Below are 27,600 nucleotides of genomic sequence, written 5' to 3'. Positions count from 1 at the left end.
AGAACTCGGGCGGGATCCGAGCTGTGTCTACAACCTACACCACAGCTCATGGCAACGCCAGATCCTTAACCCACTGAGCAAGGCCAGGGATCAAAGCTGCAACCTCATGGTTCCTCGTCAGATTTGTTAGCCACTGAGCCACAACAGGAACTCCGAAATCCAACCTTCTTATGTGCAATTCCTCAATTTTCAAATGTTGGCCAGTGAGGCCATCATCACAGCTGCCCCCCGGATGGCCCTGGGGCCCCCGAAATGCACACACACGGCCAGACCACTGCCTGACTCGGCTGTGCTCATGTGAGACCATGTTCCAGCCCCATGGGGCTTACCAGGGCATTCAACTGCCAATCCAGACCACTGCAGGGCTCCTGTTTCTCTCACTGGCACACCCAGATGCTCTGTCAGCCAGAAAACCACAATAAGCAGAGCAGCCCAAGAACCATAATGGACAGGAGACATGAGAAAAACACCATCACTGTTGTAAGTCGCTGGTGTTCCGAGGGCCGGTTACTAGAGCAGAACCTCGGCTTTCCTGACTGATGGAGTGATGAATTTAAACTCTGAAAAAGCACCGTGCAGACCAACCAAAAAGTCTTCTGCAGACCGACCGCCTTTAGCTGTGAATCATCGCCCTGCAGCCTCTTCTCTACGCTCACACAAAATGTACGTACGATGTGTATCACCGTTACTAACAGCAAGGCAGTGTAATGAAAGCCTACCTGGCCAGGGACCCAGCACCTTCCCTTCCCTTTGGATCTTTCAGCTCCAGACTGACATTCACCATATCAATGAGGAAACACAGGCACGTGTACACTTCTCCGCTCAGAACAGTCTGGAAAAGGAAAACATGGATCAAGTCATAGGTGATAGCAATCTAAATAGAGGGTAAATATCATGAAATCTACTTTGCTTGTTGTTTCATCTTCTTGTGCAGGTGACTGGGGGGAACAGATACACGGGGAGACCATCGGCGGAGACCACGAGCGTTAGAAGTGAACCGAACGTCCCACTCACATGAATCCTGGGGTCCTGTAAGTCATAAGGCCGCATGAATTCCTCTATGGGTTCCCCAAGGTTGTTCTCCAATAAACCCCGGATCAGCTTGTATTTGTACAAATCCAGAGAGCAGTGGACGGAGGAGAGGTTGCCGTGGATAGAGATGTCTGGCACTGTATGACTTATTTCTCTAAGAAGAAAGAAAAAAGGTCACTTCTACAGCCAAATCACTAACTTAACATGGCTCACACCCAACTCTAAGTGCCAAAATGTGCCCTCCTACATTACCAACCAATTAATTTCTACCTTCCGATGACAAAAATTCCTCGTGGGTCCAAATGAAGCAAGTTAGTACAACTGAGTATCAAGCTTCAGCTAAAAAAGGCTGCTTTTCTCCCAAAATATACAAATCTAATCTGAGTTAACTAAATAATCAATTCATAAAGAAAAATCTCATGAGGCTCAGAAGAAGCTTAAACATTACAGTTGGGAAAGCAATAAGGCAAGATGACAAAAAAAAGAAACAGACGAAGAGATACAGAGAACAAACAGGTAGTAGCCAGAGGAGTGGGGGGTGGGGCGAAATGGGTGAGGGATATTAAGAGGTACGAACATCCAGTTATAAAATAAATAAGCCATGGGGATACACTATAGAGCATAAAGAATATGGTCGATAACATTGCAATAACTTTGTATGCAAACAGATGGTGACGAGACTCGTTGTGGTGACAGTTCCATAAGATATGCAAAATGTCAGATCACTATGTAGTAACCTCAGACTAACAGAGACAACAGCTACATGGCAATAAAAAAGATGACAAGCTCTTCATTCATTTGGGGATAACTAATGGAAGAAACCAGCATTTCAGAATAAACCCAGATGGGAAATGAGGCGAAAACCTGAATTAGTCACTCAGCTGGGATGGGCAGGGGTCAAGTTGAAAATGCCCAGGTTGAGGGGAATATATCTTGTCCCAACAGCGAGGAGCCTTTTCTCTGCAGGGCATAGTGGGTCCTGCAGACACTACGCTCTGAGTGTATAAGGCAGAGGATTAGGATTTGAAGGGGAAAAGGAATACAGTAAACCACTTTGTCTGTGGAGAGCAACCTACAGAGAAGAAGGTGAAAAAAGACCAGCCACGCAGTTAACAAAGCAGGAAAGGATTACCAAGAACCTGGGTTCCTGTGTCTATGGTGTGAGAAACTGATAGAATACCTTGCATTCAGTCATCACCTTCTATCTGGACAAACAGAGTCTAATTATCTGCACATAAACACGGATAGAAGTGGGTCAAGTTTAGATAAGCAGAGTAACAAAGCGCATTTTTTTTGGAAAGCATTACTTGAAAAGAAAACAGAATGTTTGATTTCTAAATAATGAAGCTCTCCTCAGACTTCTAAGCCAGTAAAACCAAACAGAGCTCATGCCAACCATGACTGAACGCCAGCCAGGGAGCACTTGAATAACAACTAAGAAAGAGACGCAAAAATCCCAGTGAGAGTGGCTAACATGTATCACTAATCCAGAGAGAAACAAAAAAGTGACATTAAAAGACTTGCCCAAGCCCAAGAACTGCAAAGGGAAAGAAAGGCCAAAGAGGGATTAAAATCACACCCTAGACAAGTGGTGACGCTGCTTTTCAAAATGCTACCAATGAACATCTCTTTCCTTACTTGACAGCCAGCCTCCTCTTTCCTGGAGCTGAGATGCAGATGTCGCTGCTTTTTCCAACAGCAACGCCCCAGACTGAGAGACCTCACACACTGCAGCTGCAGCTCCCAGTCCATGCGCAGGGGCCAGGCGAGCATAAGCACCAGAGGACTTTGCTAATGTACACCTGAGGTTTAGGAAGTTCCCATTGTGGCTCAGCAGTAACGAACCCGACTAGTATCCATGAGGATGCAGGTTCAATCCCTGACCTCGCTCAGTGCAATAAGCATCTGGCGTTGCTGTGAGGAGCTGTGGTATAGGTTGCAGACACAGAGCAGATCTGGTGTTGCTGTGGCTGTGGTGTAGGCCAGCAGCTGTAGCTCCGATTCAATCCCTAGCCAGGGAGCTTCCACATGCTGCTGCAGGTGCGGCCCTAAAAAGCAAATAAAAATGAAAAATACATATGCCTGAGGTTTATACACTTGAGGGTTAATATACACTGAGAGCCAGGTAGTCTCAGGTAGAGTCTGGGAATGTTTATTTTCAGCAAGTTTCCCAGCCAGATGTGGAACTAATGACAACCGAAGCCATGCTCCAAAATACAGAAATTAATCATCCTCTGTTGTGAGGCCAGTGAAAAGGGAAGTTAAAGTCAGTTCCTCAGTCTTTATGATGTACCTTCTGGTAGCTTAATGGAGTGAAATGGAAAAAGCTGCATCTAAACAGTTTTTTTTTTTGTCTTTTTGATATTTCTCTGGGCCGCTCCCGAGGCATATGGAGGTTCCCAGGCTAGGGGTCCAATCGGAGCTGTAGCCACTGGCCTACACCAGAGTCACAGCAACGCGGGATCCGAGCCGCGTCTGCAACCTACACCACAGCTCACGGCAACGCCGGATCGTTAACCCACTGAGCAAGGGCAGGGACCAAACCCGCAACCTCATGGTTCCTAGTCGGATTCGTTAACCACTGAGCCACGACGGGAACTCCCTAAACAGTTATTCTGATGAAATGCAGCTCCAAGATAAAGAGCAACAGCAGGTCCCAAATCTACTGTATTTGGAACTTATCATCCATACGTCACTTCTTCCAAAACACTTTCCCTGCCACCACTACCACCCTACTCCCACCAAAATCCATGCTAAATTCATGTCCCTTCCTCTTTGTTGCCAAGGCACCTGTCGCGATCCTGTAATACAGACTATAATACTGAATTAGAATCACTGACTTACCTTCCTATATCCCGCAATGAAACTGCAAGCGCCACGAAGGCAGAAGTTTTTTCTTCCCTCATAGGAGCCCTCACGTCCAGCATATAGTAGGGACTCAATACATATTTGTCACATAGATGAAAAAAATAAGTGAATACCTATGCCCTTTCAGGTGTCATAGCACTGATTTCCAAGCTATTACGATTCTACTTACAACAGACAGGGATATGGGTATAAACCACTCACTTGTCCAAATTCCTTTCCACCTGCAATTTTAGCCTACAAGGCTCAGTCAAGAGACTTCCTCCTGTCTGTCTCACGAAATAGGAGGGGAAGAGCAGGTCTCCACTACTGGCTTCTGAGGACTTGGAATACTCTCGCGGGCGCCTCTCCGCGGCAAAGATGTCCATGTCTTGTAGATCGACAACAATGCAATCCAGCAGGCAGACGTGGTCTTCTAGAAGGAGCCAAGGAGAGAGAGAGACAGTGAAGAAAACGGGACCCGGAAAGGCTGGCCTGGAACAGAACTAAAAAGCCAAAAAAAAGTTCGTTTTGTCTTTGGAAAATGTTTAGAAGTACCTGCTTCAGAAAGCTGGGGGACCAGAAGTCTTCGCTCTGGCACCAGGACCTTCCCTGAACAACGCTGCGTGTGCTGGACACTCACTTCCTGCCTGCTCCCTGCTCACAAGCACAAACCGTGCCACGCCCCCCTCCGTGTCGCATGGCTGCCCTGAGGCCTTGACCAAAAGGGCCTCTAAATAAAAGGACCTCTAGGCACCCCTCCCAAGGATATCCCACAGGGGTCTCCCACAGAGATAGTCTTACCCAAAGGTTTACAAAATTTTCCAGGTAAATAGCACACGTAACTATTTCCACTGCCACTGATCCATTCCAAGCCACCTCCATTCTTGCCTAGACCACATAAACTCCCCTCCGACAGACCCGTAAAATTCCAGTCTGCCTCACAAAACCATTCTGCCCACAAAATACCTCAATAATCCTTAAAAAAGAAAAACCAAGAGAGATCAAAACCCTCTTTCTTTATATACTTTTGATGGCCATGCTGTATGCATTCATTTTATCCACACGCACAGGCAATACCATGCAGGTTAAAACTTCAGGTTCTAGAGTCAGACTGCCTAAGTTCATAGGCCCATTCTAGCATTTACTGTCTACATCAGCATAAGTATGGGCAAGGAACCTAGTCTCTTCATCTAAACGCTATAGGGATATTATGAGGATAAAATGCTATAATTTAGGAAAGAATGTGCCACGATGTCTGGCACTAGTAAGTATGTCCAACAACCAGTCTCTTCGTTTTTTGTTTTTTGCTTTGTATTGCCACATCCAAGCCATACGGAGGTTCCCAGGTTAGGAGTCAAATCAAAGCTACAGCTGCCAGCCTACACCACAGCCACTGCAACGCGGGATCCAAGCTGCATCTGCGAATGATACACCACAGCTCACAGCAGCACTGGATCCTTAACCCACTGAGCGTGACCAGGGATCAAACCTGCGTCCTCATGGACGCTAGCAGGGTTCATAACCCACTGGGCCACGACGGGAACTCCCAACAATCAGTCTTTTGATGAGGATTACAATCATCTCATTTAATCACCAATGGAACCATAAACCACTTCCCTGTCACCTCTAGGACAATGAGGTACGACAAGGAGTTAACTATTCCTTGCATCTAATGGAAGACATTCAGTAGCCTTCCTCCACTAGTTCCCACACCTCTTGACATCCAACCATAATGGACTGATTTTCATCCACTGATTTTTGTGGCTAATCGTATTCGGCTTCCCAAACTTCTTGGGGCAACACCTCCCTTACCCAATCCATCACCCATCCAGAACACGGCTAAGAACTAGAAGGCTGGACTCTCATCTGGAATGACTCATTCTTAAAATTCTAGAGAAGAGCACGAATAACTGGGTGGCTCCTGTCTTTCGAAAACTGTTCCTTAGAGCATTTCTGTTGTTAGCCAAGTCACACTATTATTTTCTCAGAGTTCTTTTCGTTTTTCTAGAAGTAAATAGTGACAGAAGGATAGTAGCTGGATAGTGACTTGCAAGGATGTATTTAGGGATGCAGGAATTCTCCTATATACTATCACCATCTGATGGCAAATATCTTGACATACAAGTCCTAACAGACCATCTAAACCTCTCTCCTTCCTGGGTCTTGCTAATGTAACCCTACTTTAGAAGTCACCCAATGGTAAATCTACATCCTAAGATTCTTAAGCCTTCTGCATCAATATCAAAATCAGATTATCACCAAAGACATGCGACCATGGGGTGGGCACCTGCTTGTATGGGATGCATGCCCCCTCAGGTCCCTGCAAGGTCTCATGAATTTCCCCACCTTCATCACGCAGCTCCTCTCTCCTCTTTTACCTGGGCTACTCGAAACCTGGCTGACAGAAGGTGTGGCTTGCTGTCCTTGCTGCCTGGTCGAGGTACTTGGCCCAAACTCGCTCTTCAGGCTGCCTAGACTCATTCCAGCAGGAGGCATCATGAACAGCCCCTCGGAATGAGTCCCTTTCGGGTCCTCCATGCTTGTCATTTTCCTCACACTGTGTTTGGGAGTACCAGTTGGGGAAGCTGAAGGCACAGACTCCTGGGAAGAAGAAAAAAAAAAAGGAGATCTAGAAGGCAGGAATAGGGGTGACTATACCTACTCTCCTGGAAATGCCACCCCAGTCCCTGGACTCTTCAAAGACTCTACACCACCTGGTACTTCCCAAGCCCCCAGATCCCATAAACAAAAGGGTAACCAGGTCATGACACTTTCTGCCACATGTAATTATTTGCAGAGATGTTACATATAATTCAGCACCTACTAAAAACTGTAGCATTTTTGCAAAAACACATTTTACCTTTTGGTTTAAAATCAAATGTCAAGATACTAATTACTAGTGGTTTAATCAAGGTCACAAACAACAAGAGCAAATCTCTCAGCCATTTGATATACTGTTCCATTGCTGGAGAGGAAGGGCTTATTGTTCTAAGAAAATGCACCTAACAGTAATATGGAATTAAGCCACTGCAATGTGTTTGCACTTCTGGAAGTCTCCCCTCGTGGGGTGGGATGTTTCTCATCTTTCTAAGTAAATGCAAATGAAAGCAAAATGGAAAACATAGGTAAGCCATTTCTACTATGCTTCTGGTCAAGGGCATAAAAATTAAGGACAACTACAGTGTAAAATTATTTCTATAATTCTATTGAAAATACCACATGCATTTCTTACATACTTAATACTTTCAGTTAATTGCTAATGGGGTAAATCTTTTTCACCAGAACGGCTCAATAATTGACGTTGAACTTCCCATGGTTTCTTCACCCAAGCTCAGAGCTACGCATCTACGTGGCTTGCCGCAGCACCGTCAGTTTGTTCTCATCTATCCCTTCTCACCAGCAAGGTGGAAGGAGCGGGAGAAGGTTTTCCTTCCAGCACTGCTTTATATGAGGATTCCTCTCAGCATGTGAAAAGGAGATGATAATATTGTTGGCCTGCAGAGTGATCTTGAATGGTCGTTACATGTAACAGTGAAAGAAACCAGTTCTTATGTTCTGCAATTCTTATTTGCAAGGCAAATTAATAGGTAAATGCTATTATTTAAGTATTTTGACATTAAGACCCTTCCCCCTTGCTTAGTTTATTTAAACTCTAGAGTATTTGTTGCCCTTTCATTTGATTCATCTTTCTGTCCTCTCTGTGGTTGGTTTAAATAAATCAATGGCTTGAGGAGATTAACTCAAAGCTTTTGAAAGACTTAGAAATTACAGTTTAAGCACAAGCTTTGGTTGAGAAAAATGAAAGGAAAAGCATATGTAAAAAGCTCAAACCTCACTCATTAAGACATGGACTTATGTAAAACAATTCCAAACACACAGGCGTCACAGAACTCAAAGGCAAATAACCCCTCTGCAAGCTTTGATTTCAGACTATTTCCTGTTCTGTAACCACTGGAATGCATTCTAGACAAACCTCACACGTGCAAATGCATTAAAGGGCAAATGTAAGTGCAAAGTGATTTTCAACGAAGAAAGTAATTACTCAACCTCGAGGAGGCCTAGATCCATGGAACTTGACTGTACCTGTGGAGAGGTAAGCTTCACAGGTAAGCTTACCTGATTACAAATACTTTAACAAGCAACACACTCCAAGCAGCCCTTACGGAATTCTGCAGAACAACCACTGGTATGTAACAAAACAAGGCTTTTCTAGGATTTAAGAAAATAAGGCCATCCAAAAAGTACTACCTAGTGCGAAGGAAGGAAGGGAGAGAGGGAGGAAGGAAGGAAGGGGGAAATTGCTTCTAATGGTGCTTACGAACTTCTCTACACAGTAGGTAAGTGACTCACCAAAGGGGGGTGGGGACAGTGATAAGCAGGCTTTCCCAAGTAATGAAATATTTTAAAAGATTATTTTTTTAAATTTTCTTTTTTAAGCATATGAATGTGAATTGACTGCTGAATCCCATAAGGTTTTTCCAAATAACCAGCAGGCAAAAAAGTATACTTATACCTTGAAGAAAAAGTCATCCTTGTACGCACTGCCACTTAAAATCAAATCCTCAAAAACAATACAGGGAAATGTTTTCATTAAAGTGCTATAAACTATGCGCTGTTATTTGGTTCCTTACTGTGAGTGTTTATAATTAACATGACTGGGCAGTCAGCAAACATGTGACCCAAGTAACAAAACAAATGCTTTTGCAAAAATTTCTCGAAATGTTTTGGCAATTCTTCTCCAGAAGCTAACTTCAGAGTCAACTCATAAGCCCATACATAGGTACATCTGATTTGGAAAATAAGTCCTTTACCTTCTCTCTAATGCGTAGAGAAACAAATGGTATTAATGAACTCAATCACTCGTTCTGGCTCTAACATCTCTTCCTAAAAACGTAGGCCTAAAACAAAGATTTTCCACACACAAATACAGGCCTAAGAACTGACTACAGGCTCAAAAGATGGTTCCCAAGGAGGAAGGCAACTCTCCCTTGGGCAGTGAGGGCAGCAGAGCTGGAACAAAGGTGCAGTATCTTGAGGTGACAACGGGGACAACATTCAGGTGTAAACACCAGCTCGGACATGTTTGCTGACTACCCGGCCATGTTAATTACAAACACTCACAGTAAGGAAAAGTAAGAAACTGAAGAAGCAGTTACCAACCTTTCTTTTTATAAACAGATGTTTCTTTTATTTCCACTTTAAGGGCAAAATGCTTATCACGTAACTATGAAGAGATTTTCTTCATTAAGACTAGGCCGACTGTGAAAGACCAATGGCTGATTCATCTAATTTTTACTGTCTTAAAAACTATACATAAGCGGACGCCTACTTCTCCCTCTGGCCGGAGGGGCTACTATTCCAACAGGAGGGCTACTGAGCGAAGGTGAACCAGCACGTTCTCCTCCATCAGCTGACTGCAGGTGCGGCCACGGAGCCAAGGGAACTGGTGATGCTCTCCCTGCTGCATCGCTCATCACTCCCGCTTTGGCCTCGCCCTGTGCTCTGATCACTAAGTCTGGTTTATCTGGGCAGCTGTAAGTGAGGGGTCAGGCTGCCCTCTAACCCACTGTCCAAAAACCCCCACTCTGGGTCCTAAGCCCAAGGTTATGACACGTGAATGTGGCTCCCGTGGTTCTCACTGCCTCGTCGTCATTCTCCTCCTCACTCCACCCCTTCCTACTCAATGAATCAAATGGTTTTGGTTCGGGATGTTTAGGTGAGTAGTAATGAGTCAAAAGAAGAGTGAGAAGTAAGACAAATTAAGAAAAGTAGAGAGACAGTCATTTGAAAATAATAACAATTACTTGAGTTTAGACATTACCAACAATATATTCCTCCTACTACTCTTACCTGAGCTGAGATCCTTTCAAAAGCTTGGCAAGACTAGCACCCTATTCAGCTCTCTTCCACTTTCTTTACCTCCTATACACAGCGAGGGCACAGGAACTACTCAAAGTTACATCTTTTCTGTAACGACCTCTGGAGATCGTCCATCCAAGTCAATTTAAGGAACTCAAAAGAGTTAGAGCTATTTGGGAAAGGGCCAGAGAGACAGGAATAGCCTTTGCCAGTTCACTTTCCCCCACAGAAATCTAATCCTAATACTGGGGGATAAAATCATATCATGGTTAAGAGCATGGAGTATTCAAGGCAGAAACACCAAAGTCTGAGGTCCACACTGTACTCCTCACTAGATGTTAACCCAAAAGAAATCACTTAACTTCTAAGTTTCAATTTTCTTATCGAGAAAAATGGTGTTAACGGTACCTCTTAGGTTGCTAAGGAGAACAAAATGAACAAAAATGTAAAGAGCTTAGCACAGGCTGATAACAGGCATCCAAAAAACACTGGCTACTTCCATCACTATTCTTGTCGGCTGCCATGGAAACTAGTGAAGTTTCATTAAAACACACACCCAGAGTGGGGGCAGGGAAGGACTGGGAGCTTGGATGGCATGTGCACACCCTGGCGTATGGAATAGATGGTCAGCAGGGACCTGCTCTATAGCACAGGGAAATCCACTCAATATTCTGTGACAACCTATATGAGAATGGGTATGTGTATGTATATGTATGACTGAATCACTTCGCTGTCTAAGAGAAATTAACACAACACTGTAAATCAACTATACGTCAATAAAAGTTTTAAAAAATGAAAATAAATAAGTAAATAAATAAAACAACCCACCTAGACTGTGGGGAAAAGGGAACCCCAGTACACTGTCGGTAAGAATGGAAACTGGCATGGCTGCCGTGGAAAACAGTATGCAAAAAACTAAAAATAGAACTACCTCATGATCCAGCAATTCCACTCCTGGGTATAAAACTCCTGAAAAACCAAAACCACTCATTTGAAAAGATCCATGCACTCCAATGCTCAGAGTAGCATCATTTACAATTGCCAAGAAATGGAAGTAAGCTAAGTGTCCCTCAACAGACAAATGTTTAAAGATATGCTCTGTGTGTGTGTACATACATACATATATACATATGTGTATACATAATGGTATGTGTACATATACATACACATATACACATAAGTACAGTGGAATGCTACTCAGCCATTAAAAAAGAGTGAAATTTTGCCATCTGCAAAAACATGGATGGACTTGAAAGGCATTATGCAAGTGCAATAAAAGAGACAAATACTTCATGATATCACTTATATATGAGGTCTTCAAAAAATACAACAAACTAGTGAATATAATAACAAAGCAGCAGGCTCACAGATAATGAAAATAACACTCTTCATCCCAACTGCCCCCAAACATGTTATACGAGGTAAGTGCTAATGTAGTTTTAAACTATAAAGCAATATGCTCTATAAGATTTTATTAAGAGATTTTAGAATGGCTTCAAATAAACCTTGGGCCAAATAATTTCTTCTTAAAAAAGCCAAAGAATGCACAAAGTTTTTTTTTTTGTTTTGTTTTGTTTTGTTTTGTTTTGTCTTTTCTAGGGCTGCACCCATACAGAGGTTCTCAGGACAGGGGTCGAATCAGAGCTGCAACTGCCAGCCTACACCAGAGCCACAGCAACTCAGGATCTGAGTCAAGTCTGCAACCTACACCACAGCTCACAGCAACACCAGATCCTTAACCCACTGAGTGAGGCCAGGGACCGAACCCACAATCTCATGGTTCCTAGTCAGATTCATTAATCACTGAGCCACGACAGGAACTCCATAAAAAGTTTCAATACTATGAGTTCAGCCTGTGAGGAAAGCATTATAAAGACAGTTCTATTGATTTGTTTGCTAAAATAATTTACTACATCCAGTTAGTAAGGATTATAATTTACACCATATTAAATGGTTAATTGAAATATTAATAAAATGTCCAAAAAAATATTCTTCAAGCCACCCATACTGCAAAATGTCCAAAAAAATATTCTTCAAGCAGTTAGGAATCATCTTATGGCAACATCTGAGTTTTTGGACTGGTATTCAAATACCAGGTGAATTGCAAAGGCAGTGGGTGCTGACCGCTCACCTTATCCTGTAAAGTAAAGGTCCCAGGAAAACCAGCAAAGAGAAACTTGTTCCTGACTTTCAACTTCCCCAAATTTGCTACAATCAAATTATTTGATCTGGAACTTTCTGGGATAAGAAGCACAGGAGCACCAGCTTCAATATCCAGGAGAACCCGTGAACCACGCTGGGCTTGATCTCTCACCTGAAAGAAGGAGGAAAACCAAATCAGAGGTTCAATTAATTCCCTCATTTTACAATCAAATAACCTCAAGTTCCCAAAAGCTTCATAAATTTATACATCTAAAACAACAAAAATAATTGGTACAGCACTGTAAACCACCTATACTTTAATAAAAAATTAAAATAAATGCATAAACACTAAAAAAAATAAAATAAAACAACTAAAATACATTCTATGACCATCAAGAAGTTAAAACAGAAATTAGTAACAAGAAGATAATGGAAAATCCCAAATATCTGGAAATTAGACTATACACTTCTAAATAACCCATGGGTCACAGAAAAAATCATAAGGGACATAAAAACATACTTTGACCTTACTGATAAAGAAAACAAAGCACATTAAAATTCATAAAATGCACTTTAAAGGGTACTTTAAAATGTTTAGCATTGAATGTTTATGTAAAAGAAGACAAAATCAATAATCAAAGCTTCTAGCTTAGGAAGGTAGAAAAAGGAAAAGCAAAATAAAGCTAAGTAAGGAAAAGGAAGAAAATAATTAAGAGCAGAAAGCAGTTATTTAGAAAACAGATCAACAACAGAGAAAAAAATCAGAACACTCTACCCAACAGCCACTTTACATTCTTTTCAAGCGCACAGAGCACACTCGCTAAGAGTATGCAGAGGCCTAACACATGCCTCAATAAGTTGGTTATTTGTGAAAGTGATAAACCTCTACTATATTAGTGAAGAAGGAAGGAAGGAAACAAAAATGACGACGATGAGTGGTAGAGTTTGGGACATTGCTACTGAAGGGAAAATTATTTTTATTTTGTCCCTGGCCACTGTACCCTGGGTCTTTCTGAAGGCACCACACATACCTGTCTGAGACCCAGGCTTGGGACAGCATGCCAGACATGAATGTCCATTGGAAAGGGCTGTCTCCAAGGTCCCTTAGGACAACCCATGCAGGCAACAGGCTGCATACACTACCTACGAGGCTGCTATTTGCAGCCACTGCGCCCCAGGATTTCTTAAACTTCCAAAAAACAAATGGGCATTGAAATGTTTTAACTGATATAATTCACAATAGCATCGAAATCATGAAACATGTAGGGATAAATTTAACAGAAGATGTTTAAGAACGTCAAAACTACAAAACACTGCTGAGAAAAACAGAAGACCTCATTAAACGGAGAGATATACCACAGACAAGGGATCCAAATACGCAACACTGCGAAGATGTCAAATTCTAGACGTACGGATTCAGCACAATCCCAACAAAATCCTAGCTGACTTTATGGTAGAAACAGAAAAGCTGATTCTAAAATTTAAATAGAGGAGTTCCCATCAGGGCTCGGCAGGTTAAGGACCCGACACTGCCTCTGTGAGGATGCGTCACTCAGTGGGCTAAGGATCCTATGTGGCTCGGATCCCGAGTTGCTGTGGCTCTGGTATAGGCCAGCAGCTACAGCTCTGATTCAACCCCTAGACTGGGAACCTCCATATGTGGCGGGAGCAGCCCAAGAAATGGCAAAAAGACAAAATAAATAAATAAATAAATAAATGGAACAGAAGAGAGAATGAAGAAATACACACATACCTATATGATCAGTGGACTCTGTTGAGTGCTAAGGTGATTCAATAGGAAAAGAATAGTCTGGATACACACACACACAAGGAAAAAGAAAATCGCAACCCTCACTTCACAAAATACACAAAAACTAACTCAAAGTGGAGGAGATCTAAAATGATAAAACTTCTAAAAGAAGAAAGAGGAATTCCCGTTGTGGTACAGTGGTTAACGAATCCGACTAGGAACCATGAAGTTGCGGGTTCGGTCCCTGCCCTTGCTCAGTCGGTTAACGATCCCGCGTTGCCGTGAGCTGTGGTGTAGGTCGCAGACACAGCTCGGATCCCGCGTTGCTATGGCTCTGGCATAGGCCGGGGGCTACAGCTCTGATTCGACCCCTAGCCTGGGAACCTCCATATGCCGCGGGAGTGGCCCAAAGAAACAGCAAAAAGACAAAAAAATAAAAAAATTTTAAAAATTAAAAAAATAAAGAAGAAAGAGAAATGTTTCGCCACCCAGTGATAAGCAGATTTCTTTGACAAAATGCAACAGCCTAACTATAAAAGAAAAAAAAATAATGAACTTCATCAGGATGAAAGACTTCTGCTTTTCAAAAATCAATATTAAGAAAATGGGGTGGGGGGAAGTTCCCATTGTGGCACAGTAGAAATGAATCCGACTAGGAACCATGAGGTTGCAGGTTCGATCCCTGGCCTTCCTCTGTGGGTTAAGGATCTGGCGTTGCCGTGAGCTGTAGTGTAGGTCACAGACACGGTTCGGATCCTGCGTTGCTGTGGCTGTGATGTAGGCTGGCGGCTACAGCTCCAATTCCACCCCTAGCCCAGGAACTTCCATATGCCGCAGGTGAGGCCCTAAAAAAAAAAAAGAAAAAGAAAGAAAATTGGGGGGGGGGGGTCATAAACTGGAGAAAATATTCACAATACATATATCAAAGGACTTGTGTCCAGAATATAGGAAGGAAGAAATAATGTCAATTCTATACAAATTATTCTGAAAACAAAAGAGGGAGCACTTCCCAATTCATTGTACAAGGTCAGCATTGCCCAGTTACCAAAACCAGAAAAAGGTATTCTTTTCTTTTCATAAATCTATAAACTAATATCCCTCAGACGTGTAAACACGAAAATCTCTAACAAACTGGGGCAAGGCAAGACAACTGTAAAAGCATCCCCTGACGATGAATGGACATGGCTATATTCTGTTGGGACAGAGAGCTGACCAACAGCCACCAGAAAGCAGGGATTAGCGACGGGCGACTATTAGCAGAGGGATACAAGCAAACTTTCTGGGATGAGAGAAAAGTCTTAAACCTTGACTGTAGCTATAGTTACAAAACTGGATGCAATGGTTAAAACTCACTGAATTCTATACTTAAAAACGGGTAATTTTACTGTAAGCACTATACCACAAAAGAGCTGACAAAAGTATACTGTACTAATACAAGGTATCTCATATACTGAGCTGTAAAAAATATAGATTCCAAACAACGAGAACAAGACGGGTTCTTTTGGTTCCCAGGCTAGGGGTCCAGTGGGAGATACAGTTGCCGGCCTACACCACAGCCACAGCAACACGGGATCCAAACCACATCTGCAACCAACGTAACAGCTCGCGGGTGTTCCTTATCTGAAAAATGGGAATAATGATAGGCCCTGCCTTCAAGAGTTGTTGTTAGGATTAAGTGAAACAGAACTAAACCACTGAAAGTGATTATCTAATAGCTCCTATTAGCACATGAACAGCAGACCCTTTCAACCTATGCAAGTACACACACAACTAACTGAACGTGGACAGGGGGAAACCATTTTTTTTTTAATTTTTAAAAGTTTAACATATTAACTTACAGCCTCAAAAGGGATAAACTATTACTGGCATACTGTATAGCTCTTACTCTTTTAACATTCCTTAGCAGGTATATGTTAATAGGGAAAGCACTGAATCCTGAACTAACCAAGGTTAAGCATCCCAGACAATCAGAGGTAATAGTTTCTATGTTTCCTTACCTATAAAATGTTAATAACCCACCTGCCTACTATACCTCATTAGGTAACATCATTACTAATTTTTTTTTTTTTTTGCCTTTTTAGGGCCACACCTGTGGCATATGGAGGTCCCCAGGCCAGGGGTCAAATCGCAGCTATAGCCACCACAGCCACAACAATGCATCTGTGACCTAGACCACAGCTCACAGCAATGCCAGATCCTTAACTCACTGAGGGAGGCCAGGGATTGAACCCGCATTCTCATGAATACTAGTTAGATTTGTTTCCACTGAGCCATGACAGGAACTCCAATGACCCTTTTTTTCTTGGAGAAAAGAATTGAAACTTCAAAACAGCCTGATTTTCTTATCAGCAAATAAAAATAGGTCTCTTGCTCTCTCCATAAATAAAAGTAATTTCAAATCCACACATCTAAGTAATTCAAACAACCAGGATTAAAGATCCTTGAGATCAGCTTTTCTTCAAAAGTCCACATATTTAGCCCTATTCAAAATAGAAAAACATTCCTTTAACCCTCTACTTGTTTTATATAATCTGATAAAGCAAGACATTTTAAAAACGTATCTATTTAATTCTGCTTACCCCAGAAAGTTAAATTCTAAGGCACCGTGTCTCATTTCCTCACCCGAAGGATTCCTCACGATAACTACCATCTAAGTCACACATGTAAAAATAGTTGTTTTAAATGTATGAAACAATTCTAATGCATAACATCCAGCAGAGCTATATTAGGACTCACAAAAAATTTCACAAATTTAACCAAACAATACCACTTATAGGATCCAATCTTACAAAAATAATTCAAGGAATCAAAAAACTATGCACACAAAAATATTCAAAGAAGCTTTCCTCATAAGAATGAAAAACTGGAAGCACTGTAAATGTTAAGAAATAAGGAAATGGGAGTTCCCGTCGTGGCTCTGTGGGTAAAGAATCCAATGAGGAACCATGAGGTTGTGGGTTCCACCCCTGGTCTCTCTCAGTGGGTTAAGGATCTGGCCTTGCTGTGAGATGTGGTGTAGGTCGAAGTCGCAGCTCAGATCCCATGTAGCTGTGGCTGTGGCTGTGGCCGGAAGCTATAGCTCCCAGACCCATAGCCTGGGAACCTCCATATGCCATGGGTGCGGCACTAAAAAGCAAAAAAAAAAGAAAAAGAGAGAAGGAAATGGTTAAGTAAACTACTGAAGATACCAAACAAAGGTTAAGAAACAAATCTGGATTCCAAGGACGTCGGCATAAAATCAACACACTTCATGTGCTATACTGTATGTACTATACACTACTCCTCAGTTTAAACATTTTCTTGAAAAGCATGTGTCGACCATAAATGTAATACCATTTTATACCCATTAATTGGCCCCAGATAAATAAGGTTCACAATACAAGTGTTGGCAAGATAGGAATTAAAGGCATTCTTACACACTGCCGATGGAGACGTATGACTGAGACAGCCACTCTGGACAAGAGCCTGGCATGATCGTGTAAAGAGAAACACGTGCATACGCCCGGGGCCCGGGAATTCCACTCCTAAACATCTCAGAGAAGCTCCTACACATGTGCATTAGTGAGATCCAGCCCCCGACAGCAAAACACACTGTAAACAACCCATGTGTTCAACAGGGAAATGGCTAAGTCATCTGTGTTACACACAATGAAATAACAACAGCGACAACAAAGGAAATGCAGTCACATATAAACCTGAATGAACCTTATGAACACACTAACCCCGGGGGAAAAACAGCAGCTCAGAACACTGAAGACAGCTCAACACCATTCTTATAAAGGTCAGACAAGGAAAACAAAAGATATTGCACAGAAATTTTTAATTTTAAAGACACTAACAGGCCCCAAAATCAGGAGTGTGTTACCTGAGCCATCAACAGAATGAGACAAGGGAAGGACAATAGTAATGTTTCAGTTTTTATTCTGGTGGTGGGTTCATGGATGTTCCTTCTATCATCATACTTTATAACTTACATACATGCTACAGATATTCTTTTATATGTACCAAACACTAAATTTTTTTTTTTAGATTTCTAAAGAGAGGAAAAAAGGCTGTGTACTCCATAACTATAATCAAAGAGACATGTATAGGAAAAAAAATTAAAAACAACAAAAATAAATTAAAACATAGCGATGGTGTTAGAAGACTGATTAGACTGATTCTTTTTTCCAGATTCCCTATAATATGGTTATAGTACTTTCATATTTAAAATGCACTCTTGGGAGTTAAAAATGCACGCTTGGGATCCTGCGTTGCTATGACAATGGCGTAGGCCAGCGGCTGCAGCTCCGATTGGACCCCTAGCCTGGGAACTTCCATATGCCACAGGTGTGACCCTAAAAAAGGCAAAATAAATAAATAAAAATGCGTTCTCTATAAGAAACACAGGAAATCAGAAACATAAGTTGCTTCCAGGGATAGAAATTGGGGGCTGAGGGCAAGTGAGGAGACTTTCCTCCAAATGTCCTTTTTCACCTTGATTCTGTACTCAAATGAATGTAACATATTTAACATATTCAAGTTTATTTTAATTAAAATAACTCTTTTTTTTTTTTTGTCTTTTTGCCATTTCTTGGGCTGCTCCCATGGCATAGGGAGGTTCCCAGGCTAGGGGTCGAATCGGAGCTATAGCCGCTGGCCCACACCAGAGCCACAGCAACGTGGGATCCGAGCTGCGTCTGCGAACTACAACAGAGCTCACGGCAACGCTGGATCCTTAATGCACTGAGCAAGGCCAGGGATCGAACCTGCAACCTCATGGTTCCTAGTCGGATTTGTTAACCACTGAGCCACGACAGGAACTCCAAAACATAACATTTTTAAATGCTGCCACTCCAAAGATTTAAATTATAATTTTTTACTGGATAAAGCTTAAAAATAACCAAATAACAAGTTTTACAAAAAGCTACATTGTAATCGATTTCTGTGGTTCCCAAACTGTGTGCCAAGACACCACGGGGGCTGCCTCAGACTCACAGGTGCACTGCAAGGACATTTTAAATTTTTGAGGGAAACACATCATCTGCTGGCACAAACTACTAGCCTGAAGTATTTTACATTCGATGTTAGCTCATGCTACATTCCTTTCAATGTCGTCACATCTTTGTGAAGCCGGGTCTTCAGCAGTTGCTGTGATTAAAAACCAAGGACCATGAGAAAATAAACATGGAACAGGAAATGAGGATTGGGATGTCCAACCTGATTCCAAGTTTGAGAAGTTGTTCAGGGCTCAAGAGGCACATACATCCTACTAGGAAGTAATTATGGTTATTTAAGAATGAAATAAAAATATTACCTTTCACTTACGTGTTATTATTTTCTTCAAAGAGCTACTGAGTAGTTAGGACATATGGACATATTAGGTTTAGACTTAATTACTTTCAAAGTGGAAAGACCATTAGGTGTTTCCTTTGGCCTAGGATGTATCACAGAAAAACTTCCAAGACATTAAAGGAGCCATGAATTAAGAAGTTTGAGAACTATATTTGAAAAAACAAAAACATCAGATCCTTAACTCACTGAGCAAGGAAGGCCAGGGATCAAACCCGCATCCTCATGGATACTAGTCGGGTTCATTACTGTTGAGCCACAATGGGAACTCTCGGGACCAGAAGTCTCAAGTGCTATCCATAAATTCTGCTTATGTTTTTGAGAGCAAGCTAAAGCTAAACTTTAAAGGTAACTAAAACAAGATACGGTGAGTCAGGAACATAAGCTCTTGGATTACAGTGAAATTTCTGTAATCAGCTACACGGAGGACGCCAGTAAGCTTAAGATGACCTGATTATCTTTACTTTTTTCAGGGAAATTTCCCAGATTGATCTCCAGAGATTTAAACGTTCTGCTGATCGAACTGAGAAAGCATCATGGATGAAGGAAAGTACCCACCGCCTGGCCCTCGACGGCGGCTCGCTGGCGCCCCAGCACGTCCTGCAGCTGAGTGAAGTGCTGAATGAAGGCCACCACCTCCGCCTGGAAGCGCTGGGTGTGCACATACTGCACGGAGGCCATCTGCAGGCGCACGCGAACGTCATGCTCTCTCCGGAGCAGAGGGTCCGGCCGCCCGTATCTGTGAGGAAGGGCCAGAAGCAGCCAGATGCAAATCAGTAACAGAAGAAAACTGGGCTGCCTGTGGCAGTTTCCCTAGAACACAGCTCTACACATTAAAATGGAAATCCACAATCAGGTCTTAGAAAGTAAACTCTGGTAACGACTTCCTTTCTAAGCTTGCGCATCAGGCCAGGATGTTAAATGAAAGTCTGGGGTGATCCCAGAGCTATAAACAGGGGGACAGCTCTGGGCGCTGAACTCATGGCTGTTCCAGAACTCACTCAGAAGCCACCCGTGGTTCAGACCTTTTACCTGAGCCTCTCTTTCCCTGCCTTGAAGGAAAAGCGATTATTCCTGCTCACTCTTCCAGCAACGACCATGACAATATGGGCTTGAAAGATAATAAAAATAAGACCATGAAACAATGAGTAAAAAAATTTAGGCAACAGATCCATGTTTCTGCGGGAATCTGTCCTTTGGAAGCAGAAAGCTCTTTACCTCCATGAACTGCAAGCCAAAGAGTTTTAGCATCTACACTCAGAGATAAATTAGAAAACTTTTAAAAATGGATTTCAATTTAATTTAGTGGAACGTGGTACCATAATAAAAAATTATTATATAAAACATAGTCACTGGAGAAAGGAATGCATATTAGCTGAGCACCTACTTTGTGCCAGACAGAGAGTTAAGAGTTTTATATTAATTACCTCATTTATTATAGAACATGACACTGTGATGGGTAAAATACAAAAAAATCCATCTAAATTCTCAGTAGAGTAGGCTATACTCCCTCTGGAAATGAAAGAAAAAGTCCTCAGACATCTTTAGGGACTGTTTTTCTTAACTCTGGTTGAACACTAGAATCACTCTGGCAAGTTTAAAAAAAAAAAAAGAATGCTACCACTGACCAGAATATTTGGGGACAAAGTTGGATATATTTTCTAACAGCTCCCCAAAACGTTGGAAAAAAACACCATTTTTTCCCTTCTGAGAAAATTCTCTAATAACTACACAGACCCAAAGATGCCTTCTAAATTGTAACATTAAAGGGATTCAATACAGATTGTGTTTATACAGGGGAAAAATGAACAATGTTAACCTATATCTTCAACAACTGTCTCAGGCTGAAATCACTCCAGAACTTTGAGAGCTAAATGGAAATTGATCTAATTTAATCCCCTCAGTATTTAGGTGGGAAAACTGATGGAGAGAGATTAAGCAACTTGCTCAAAATCACCTAACAAGCTGGTGTGAAACTGGACTATAACAAGGCTCAGAATGATTTTAATTATGCCCCGTTTATTTAAAAAGCTGAGCAGCCCACTTCAAGGCAGATCCATTTTAATATAAATCAGGATTCCTCACAACTACATCAGATCAATTTTACATAAGAAGTTAAGATTTTTAAAAACTTCTTTGTTTAGCCAGTAAGACTTTGAAAAAGCAAGCTATTATGACACAATGTTACAAAAGATCAATATTTTTACTTAAAAGTCTGGAAGATGAGTGCTTCTTCCCCACTTGTAGTGAACCGTTCTCTGTAGAACTCTCCATGGGATGTCAGGTCACTTAGAGACAGGCTCCCGATGCTGCCCTGTAAGGCCAGGTCTCCCTCTAGGAATGGTAAAAATCAGAACACATTCTTAGGTATCTCTTTTCTGTCACACATCTTAAATTTGTCTGGAACAAAAATCGATAATACACAGGCCTCAGACCTGACATTGTTTAATAAAACTAAATGTCAAAAGCAAATGGTCATATTCCAATACACACAAGAAGATATTTTATGTACTATTTCAAAGAGTCTCAACACAGAAGATCGAAGGACTGAAATACTATAGCAACATCACACTTTAATATTTATAAGGGTAAAGAAATTAAAAGCACACACAATTTAAAGGATAAAACATTTACAAATGTGATCCCTTCTGAGATCAGACCACTAATTAGAATTAGTGAAATATCATAGGTCTATTTTGCACTATAGATAAAAGAATCAAGGAAGATGTGTCAGATATATGTCAATTAATCAAGCAGCACTGCATCGGGGTTTTAGAGGGACTTCATTAAAAGGCAAAAATTAATGAGATAGACACTGGAGACACAGATTTGGAACTAATATAACACAAGTAAAGCTCTGGAAGGTGGGTAGAACAAAAAAGAAATGTTGAAACATGTACACCTGGGATGTCAACCTATAATGAGTCATTCTTAACATGGTGTGGATTCGGAGGAGGAATATTTTTAACTGCTGCTTCTATAAAACAAATTTTATCATCATAGTTGGTTAGTATTATAAAACAATGACCGAGGGGTATATATTTGGCAGGCTAGTTTTGCTCCCAATGAACTGAAGACACATACTTATTTTTGACTCCTAATGTCCTCTAACAAAAATACCCAAGCTTCTCCCAACTCTAAAGACCTATCTCTTCCAGAAACTTTTTTTTTTTTTGTCTTTTTAGGGCTGCACCCATGGCATATCAAGGTTCCCAGGCTAGGGGTCGAATCAGAGCTGTAGCCAATGGCCTACACCACAGCCACAGCAACACCAGATCCAAGCCGCATCTTCGACCTACAAAACAGCTCACAGGAACGTCAGATCACTAACCCACTGAGCAAGGCCAGGGATAGAACCTGCATTCTCATGGATGCTAGTCAGTTTTGTTTCTGCTGAGCCACAACGGGAACTCCCCCGGGAGGAAGCTTTTATAAATTAATTTATGCCAGGCATGAAACCTCAATTTCAGTTCATTCCTTCCCCAAAAGACATTCTTATTTTACTACAGAGCCAACATTTGAGCATTGTAATCTTATTTCATTATGAGTTGCTTAAGGAAGGACTTATAAATTCCTCTGATTTAGAACATGATGTAGCTTGTGCTCTCCTAAGAATTTCAAACTACACAGTCCCAAGAGAAAGAATGCCAGCTTTGCTCTAATATCCCCCCTGCCTAAAACCATGCCACCATCAGTGGCTCCCTCTATTTATGGCAATAAAGTGAACATAGACCTTGGTTTCCCAGGGACAGCCCTCTGATATGTGTTTCCCATTATTAATAATGCCCCCTTTCATGCTCAAAAATGTCCCAATTTTGTACAGAGAAATTATATAGTCACTCCAGAGGGTTTTCTTTTTTTCTTTTTTTCAAAAAAAACACAAATAGATGCTCCACCTACAGAATCAGATTCTTGGGCCAGAAGGGAGTTGTATGAGGCATCGGCATTTTTAACAAGCCCCCCAGACGATTCTGATCCATAAACCAGTATTTGGGAACCACGGCCAGAAATCCCTGCCAGACCAATAATCACAATCAAGCCACTTAGCCACCCCTTACTTAGCCTGCGAGGACAATCAGAAGTGCGAGCAGGACCTTAATTCCTCCCAGATCTTGATTTTCCCCACTTACCAATCATTTCCAGGTGTGCCACTAATTTGGACACGTTGGCTTTAGCGAGCTCACTGGTGGTCTTATTCAACACGAGAGAGAGCGAATGAACCTAAGAACACAGGAGGTAAAGCAGGACAAGTCTCACTGGAGGAAAAAGGTGTCCTTCAGGCAAACAGTATCAAGGAAGATGCTCAAAGTCTCAGGAAACCTGAAGGTAAGGCTTTTACTTTATTGATGCCAATTTCATTTCAGCTTTCCCACCAGCCAAACCGTAAGAAGAGAATGCAGATCAGAAAAGATCTCGGAGTTCCTGTCGTGGCGCAGTGGTTAACAAATCCGACTAGGAACCATGAGGTTGCGGGTTTGATCCCTGACCTTGCTCAGTGGGTTAAGGATCCGGTGCTGCCGTGAGCTGTGGTGTAGGTCACAGACGCGGCTCAGATCCCACATTGCTGTGGCTCTGGCCTAGGCCAGCGGCTACAGCTCCGATTTGACCCCTAGCCTGGGAAGCTCCATATACCGCGGGAGTGGCCTAAGCAATGGCAGAAAAGAAAGAAAGACAGAAAGAAAGAAAGACAGACAGACAGACAGAAAGAAAGAAAGAAAGGATCTCAACTGGACAAGCAAACACCCAGGTTCTGTGGTGTCTTCTCTATGGCTGCCTCATCTATTCTATGAATAGATATGAAATATTCTATGAATAGATATGAAACATCTATTCAGTGAAATGTTTGTTACATTATAAAACAGTTTTTCTCATTTTTGCATTCATCTTTAATATTGCACTATTCTGTAACCACTCATACAGATCCATTTTTATTTTTTTATTTTTTTTGCTTTTTAGGGCATATGGAGGTTTCCAGGCTAGGGGTCAAATCACAGCTACAGCTGCCAGCCTATGCCACAGCGACAGTTGCGTTTTGCAGGATCTGAGCCGCATCTGTGACCTACATCACAGCTCACAGCAACGCCAGATCCTAACCCACTAAGTGAGGCCAGGGATCAAACCCACAACCTCATGGTTCCTAGTCGGATTCTTTTCCACTGCGCCAAGACGGGAACTCCTCATACAGATTCATTAAGTAAAATCTGCCCTAAGAAGTTTAACAAAGCAAAACAATAAATACGTTTATCTTTATAAATATTTACTTTCCCTGTTGACCAACTGGGACTTCACTTAAGAACCATAATCGGGAGTTCCCATTGTGGCTCAGCAGTAGCAAACTCAACTAGTACCCATGAGGACACAGGTTCAATCCCTGGCCTTGTTCAGTGGGTTAAAGGATCCGGCATTGCCGTGAGCTGTGGTGTAGGTTGCAGACACAGCTTGGATCTGGCATTGCTGTGGATGTGTCGCAGGCCGTGAACCCTTAAGCCTGAGAACTTCCATCTGTAGGTGCAGCCCTAAATAGACCAAAAAAAAAAAAAAGAACCATAATCGAAGATTTTTTCCCCCAGACAACTATAAATAAGAAGAAAACTACTAAAATCCTCTGTCTTAGGAAGAGAATTCTTTGAAACAAATAAATCCTGTATTGTAAGACTGTCATTTTAACTACAAAAAAGACTGATTATTGAGGCAGGTACCTCCAGGTGTCATCACTGGGGATAATGCACTGGTTGAAGAGAAGGAGAGAAGAGGAGACAGCTCAAACCCCAATTCACACTCTGCTCCCAAGGGGCAGAGACCAGCAATACTCCCCCCTTTATCTTTTTTTTTTTTTTGTCTTTTTGCTATTTCTTTGGGCCGCTCCCGCGGCATATGGAGGTTCCCAGGCTAGGGGTGGAATCGGAGCTGTAGCCACTGGCCTACGCCAGAGCCACAGCAACACGGAATCCGAGCCGCGTCTGTAACCTACACCACAGCTCATGGCAACGCCGGATCGTTAACCCACCGAGCAAGGGCAGGGACCGAACCCGCAACTTCATGGTTCCTAGTCGGATTCGTTAACCACTGCGCCACAACGGGAACTCCCCCCCTTTATCTTTAATGCCCACCACAAAGTAGGTGCTCAGTAAATGTTTGACAAATGGATGATTAGAAGGAAAAAGAAAATGGTCAAAGAAAGAAAATAATAGGAAGAAAGGAAGGGGAAAGAACATTTGTAGAGAAAGAAAAAAGGAGGGGACTATTACAGATGGAGCAATGACCTTGGGGACCACTCCAGTGCCACAGAGCTTCCCTTGCAGTGGTCTCTGACACAGACGACAGAAGGATCGCAAAGGAATGAGGTTATCACGAAGGAGGAAGTAAAAAACCTCTAGGCACCTAATCACCAAAATAACATATAAAATGGGTCTAAAAATGCTTTGCTTGGAGGAACCCGGCTGTTACCACCTAAGCCTACTCTTAGCATGAACCTGGGGGACACTAGAAGTGGGATGCCCAGATGCTGTACACCTCCTGGTATGATGCAGCAGGAAGATCTCTGCCCGCCTATGAGGTGCTCCTCCCAAAAAAGTAGTCGGACCTGAATCTGATCAAGTCTCCAGAGCTAACTTCCATTTCCAAAATCAGAAGATAAAAGAAGCCAAACGGCACCATGAGGAAACAGGCAGGACCCAGCCAATTTCCCCCAGACAACCGCCTGGGAGGCAAAAGGCTGGGAAGAGGTTTAAGAGACATGGCAGCAAATTAACACATGAGCCTTATTTGGATCCCCATTCAAAAGATTCACACATCATTTTATGTCATTCTGCTCATTTTGTAGAAAAGGAAACCACTGTTTAGAAGAGCAAAGTATTCTACTGAATTGTAGAGATCAATGAAGAGACAAAGTTTCTTAAATCATTTGTTCCTCTACAACCTACCTATAAAAGAGCATTTCTGAGACAATCAAGGAAATCTGGTTATGGGATGGTGGGTGTAACCTAAAACCAAGGAATTCTTGTTAATTTAGTTAGATGTGACAATGCATTGTGGGTATGCAGGAAAATGCCTTTTTTTTTTTTTTTTTTTTTGCTTTTTAGGGCCGCGCCCACGGCATATGGAGATTCATTCCCAGGCTAGGGGTCAAATCGGAGCCACAGCTGCCGACCACAGCCACTCCCACAGCCACACAGAATCTGAGCCACCTTGTGACCTATATATACCACAGCTCACGGCAACGCCAGATCCTTAACCCACTGAGCAAGGCCAAGGATCGAACCTGCATCATCATGGATCCTAGTCGGGTTTGTTAACCGCTGAGCCACAAAGCAAACTCCAAAATGCCATATTTTTTAGAAATAAATACTAAAGTATGTAGAGGTGAACTGATTTCTCTGGAATTTGCTTTAAAATGTTTTCACACACCAAAAAAGGGGGGGGTGAGGAGTGGATTAGGTGAATGTGATGAAGCTCACCGGTTAGGGATGTGGGGGTTCATTACACTGATATGATGGACATTTTTCACAATGAAAATGTTTTCAAAATTTCTTGTTGTAAAAAAGTATGTTGTTGGTGGGCCTTTATCCAGTCCTGGTTCTCCTGTGAAGCCAGCTCCGTCTATCCACACGAAGCCCCGGGGGACTCCACATCCGACACCAAAGGGTTCCTGAGGCACCCCAAGAACCCAGGTACAAACACACGACGTCCAAAGGAATGGGGAAACCTCTGCAGTTCCCAGCCATCTCACCGCACCCGGCTGCAGCAGCCACAGGCACTGCAACGGTCCTGAAACCCGTGCTTGCTCAGCTCTCTCTTCCATTTCTGCGGGCATAAAGCCTCCTGCCCGCCAAGGAAATAAGAACGGCCACTGGATAAAACATGATTCTCCTTCCTGACTCCTGGCGAGTAGCAGGTGCAAGTCCACGTTCGCTGAGAGCTGTACATCCTCGGCACACACAGGCAGCCCAGAGCTCTAGAGTGGTACCACCTTCAACGGGCCGACGCTCTCCAGAGCAAGAAGCCTGGAATTCAATTGCTGTCTTTAAAGTGTTTTCTAAACATCTAGGAGTAGCGAGGACAAGTTACAAGTGTGACAATCCTCAGACTAGTAAAAGGAATGACAGGGACCGTTCGTTCACTGAAGGCTTACTTTGTGCCATGCGCTCTGACCTACATCAGCTCGCTGAGCCCTCATGTGCTGTCGGCCCCATTCAACACCCTCTGGTTATCGATGAACTTGAGGAAGAAAGAGTCAAAATGCCAGGATTCAAATCCAGGCAGCTGACATTTGAAACGTCATTCTTTTTTTTTTGCTTTTTTGCTTTTTAAGGCCACACCCACGGTATTCCCAGGCTATGGGTCAGATGGGAGCTACAGCTGCCAGTCTACGCCACAGCCACAGCAACACAGGATACAAGCCACATCTGTGACCTACACCACAGCTCATGGCAATGCCAGATCCCTAACCCACTGAGCAAAGCCAGGGATCAAACTTGCATCCTCATGGGTACTAGTCAGGTTCATTACCTCTGAGCCACAATGGGAACTCCTGAGACTTCATTCTTAACACCCATACTGCTGCCCTCATAAAGGCCAATAGGGAGTTCCCGTCGTGGCGCAGCAGAAACAAATCCAACTAGGAACCATGAGGTTTCAGG

The 27,600-nt window shown here is 42.5% G+C and overlaps 1 protein-coding gene and 1 pseudogene across 6 annotated transcripts in view; both read right to left on the bottom strand.

Annotated features, from left to right (window-relative positions):
- The window catches only part of VPS13D (vacuolar protein sorting 13 homolog D), a 255,497-nt gene that overhangs the window by 186,165 nt on the left and 41,732 nt on the right, over positions 1–27,600 (bottom strand). For all 6 annotated transcript variants that reach the window (XM_047791889.1, XM_047791884.1, XM_047791885.1 and 3 more), the window contains 8 exons: positions 23,092–23,182; positions 21,169–21,295; positions 19,520–19,700; positions 11,870–12,052; positions 6,258–6,480; positions 4,102–4,312; positions 1,015–1,186; positions 720–832 (listed from right to left, as the gene is read on the bottom strand). In XM_047791889.1, the coding sequence (XP_047647845.1) occupies positions 720–832; positions 1,015–1,186; positions 4,102–4,312; positions 6,258–6,480; positions 11,870–12,052; positions 19,520–19,700; positions 21,169–21,295; positions 23,092–23,182 (1,301 nt within the window). The remainder of the gene's footprint in view (positions 1–719; positions 833–1,014; positions 1,187–4,101; positions 4,313–6,257; positions 6,481–11,869; positions 12,053–19,519; positions 19,701–21,168; positions 21,296–23,091; positions 23,183–27,600) is intronic.
- Positions 12,967–13,091, bottom strand: LOC125134782 (uncharacterized; annotated as a pseudogene).

Source organism: Phacochoerus africanus, chromosome 8 (genome assembly GCF_016906955.1).
Source record: "Phacochoerus africanus isolate WHEZ1 chromosome 8, ROS_Pafr_v1, whole genome shotgun sequence".
NCBI classification, from domain to species: Eukaryota; Metazoa; Chordata; class Mammalia; order Artiodactyla; family Suidae; genus Phacochoerus; species Phacochoerus africanus.
The sequence above is the reverse complement of the archived record's forward strand: the minus strand, read 5'-3'. Positions and strand labels throughout refer to the sequence as shown.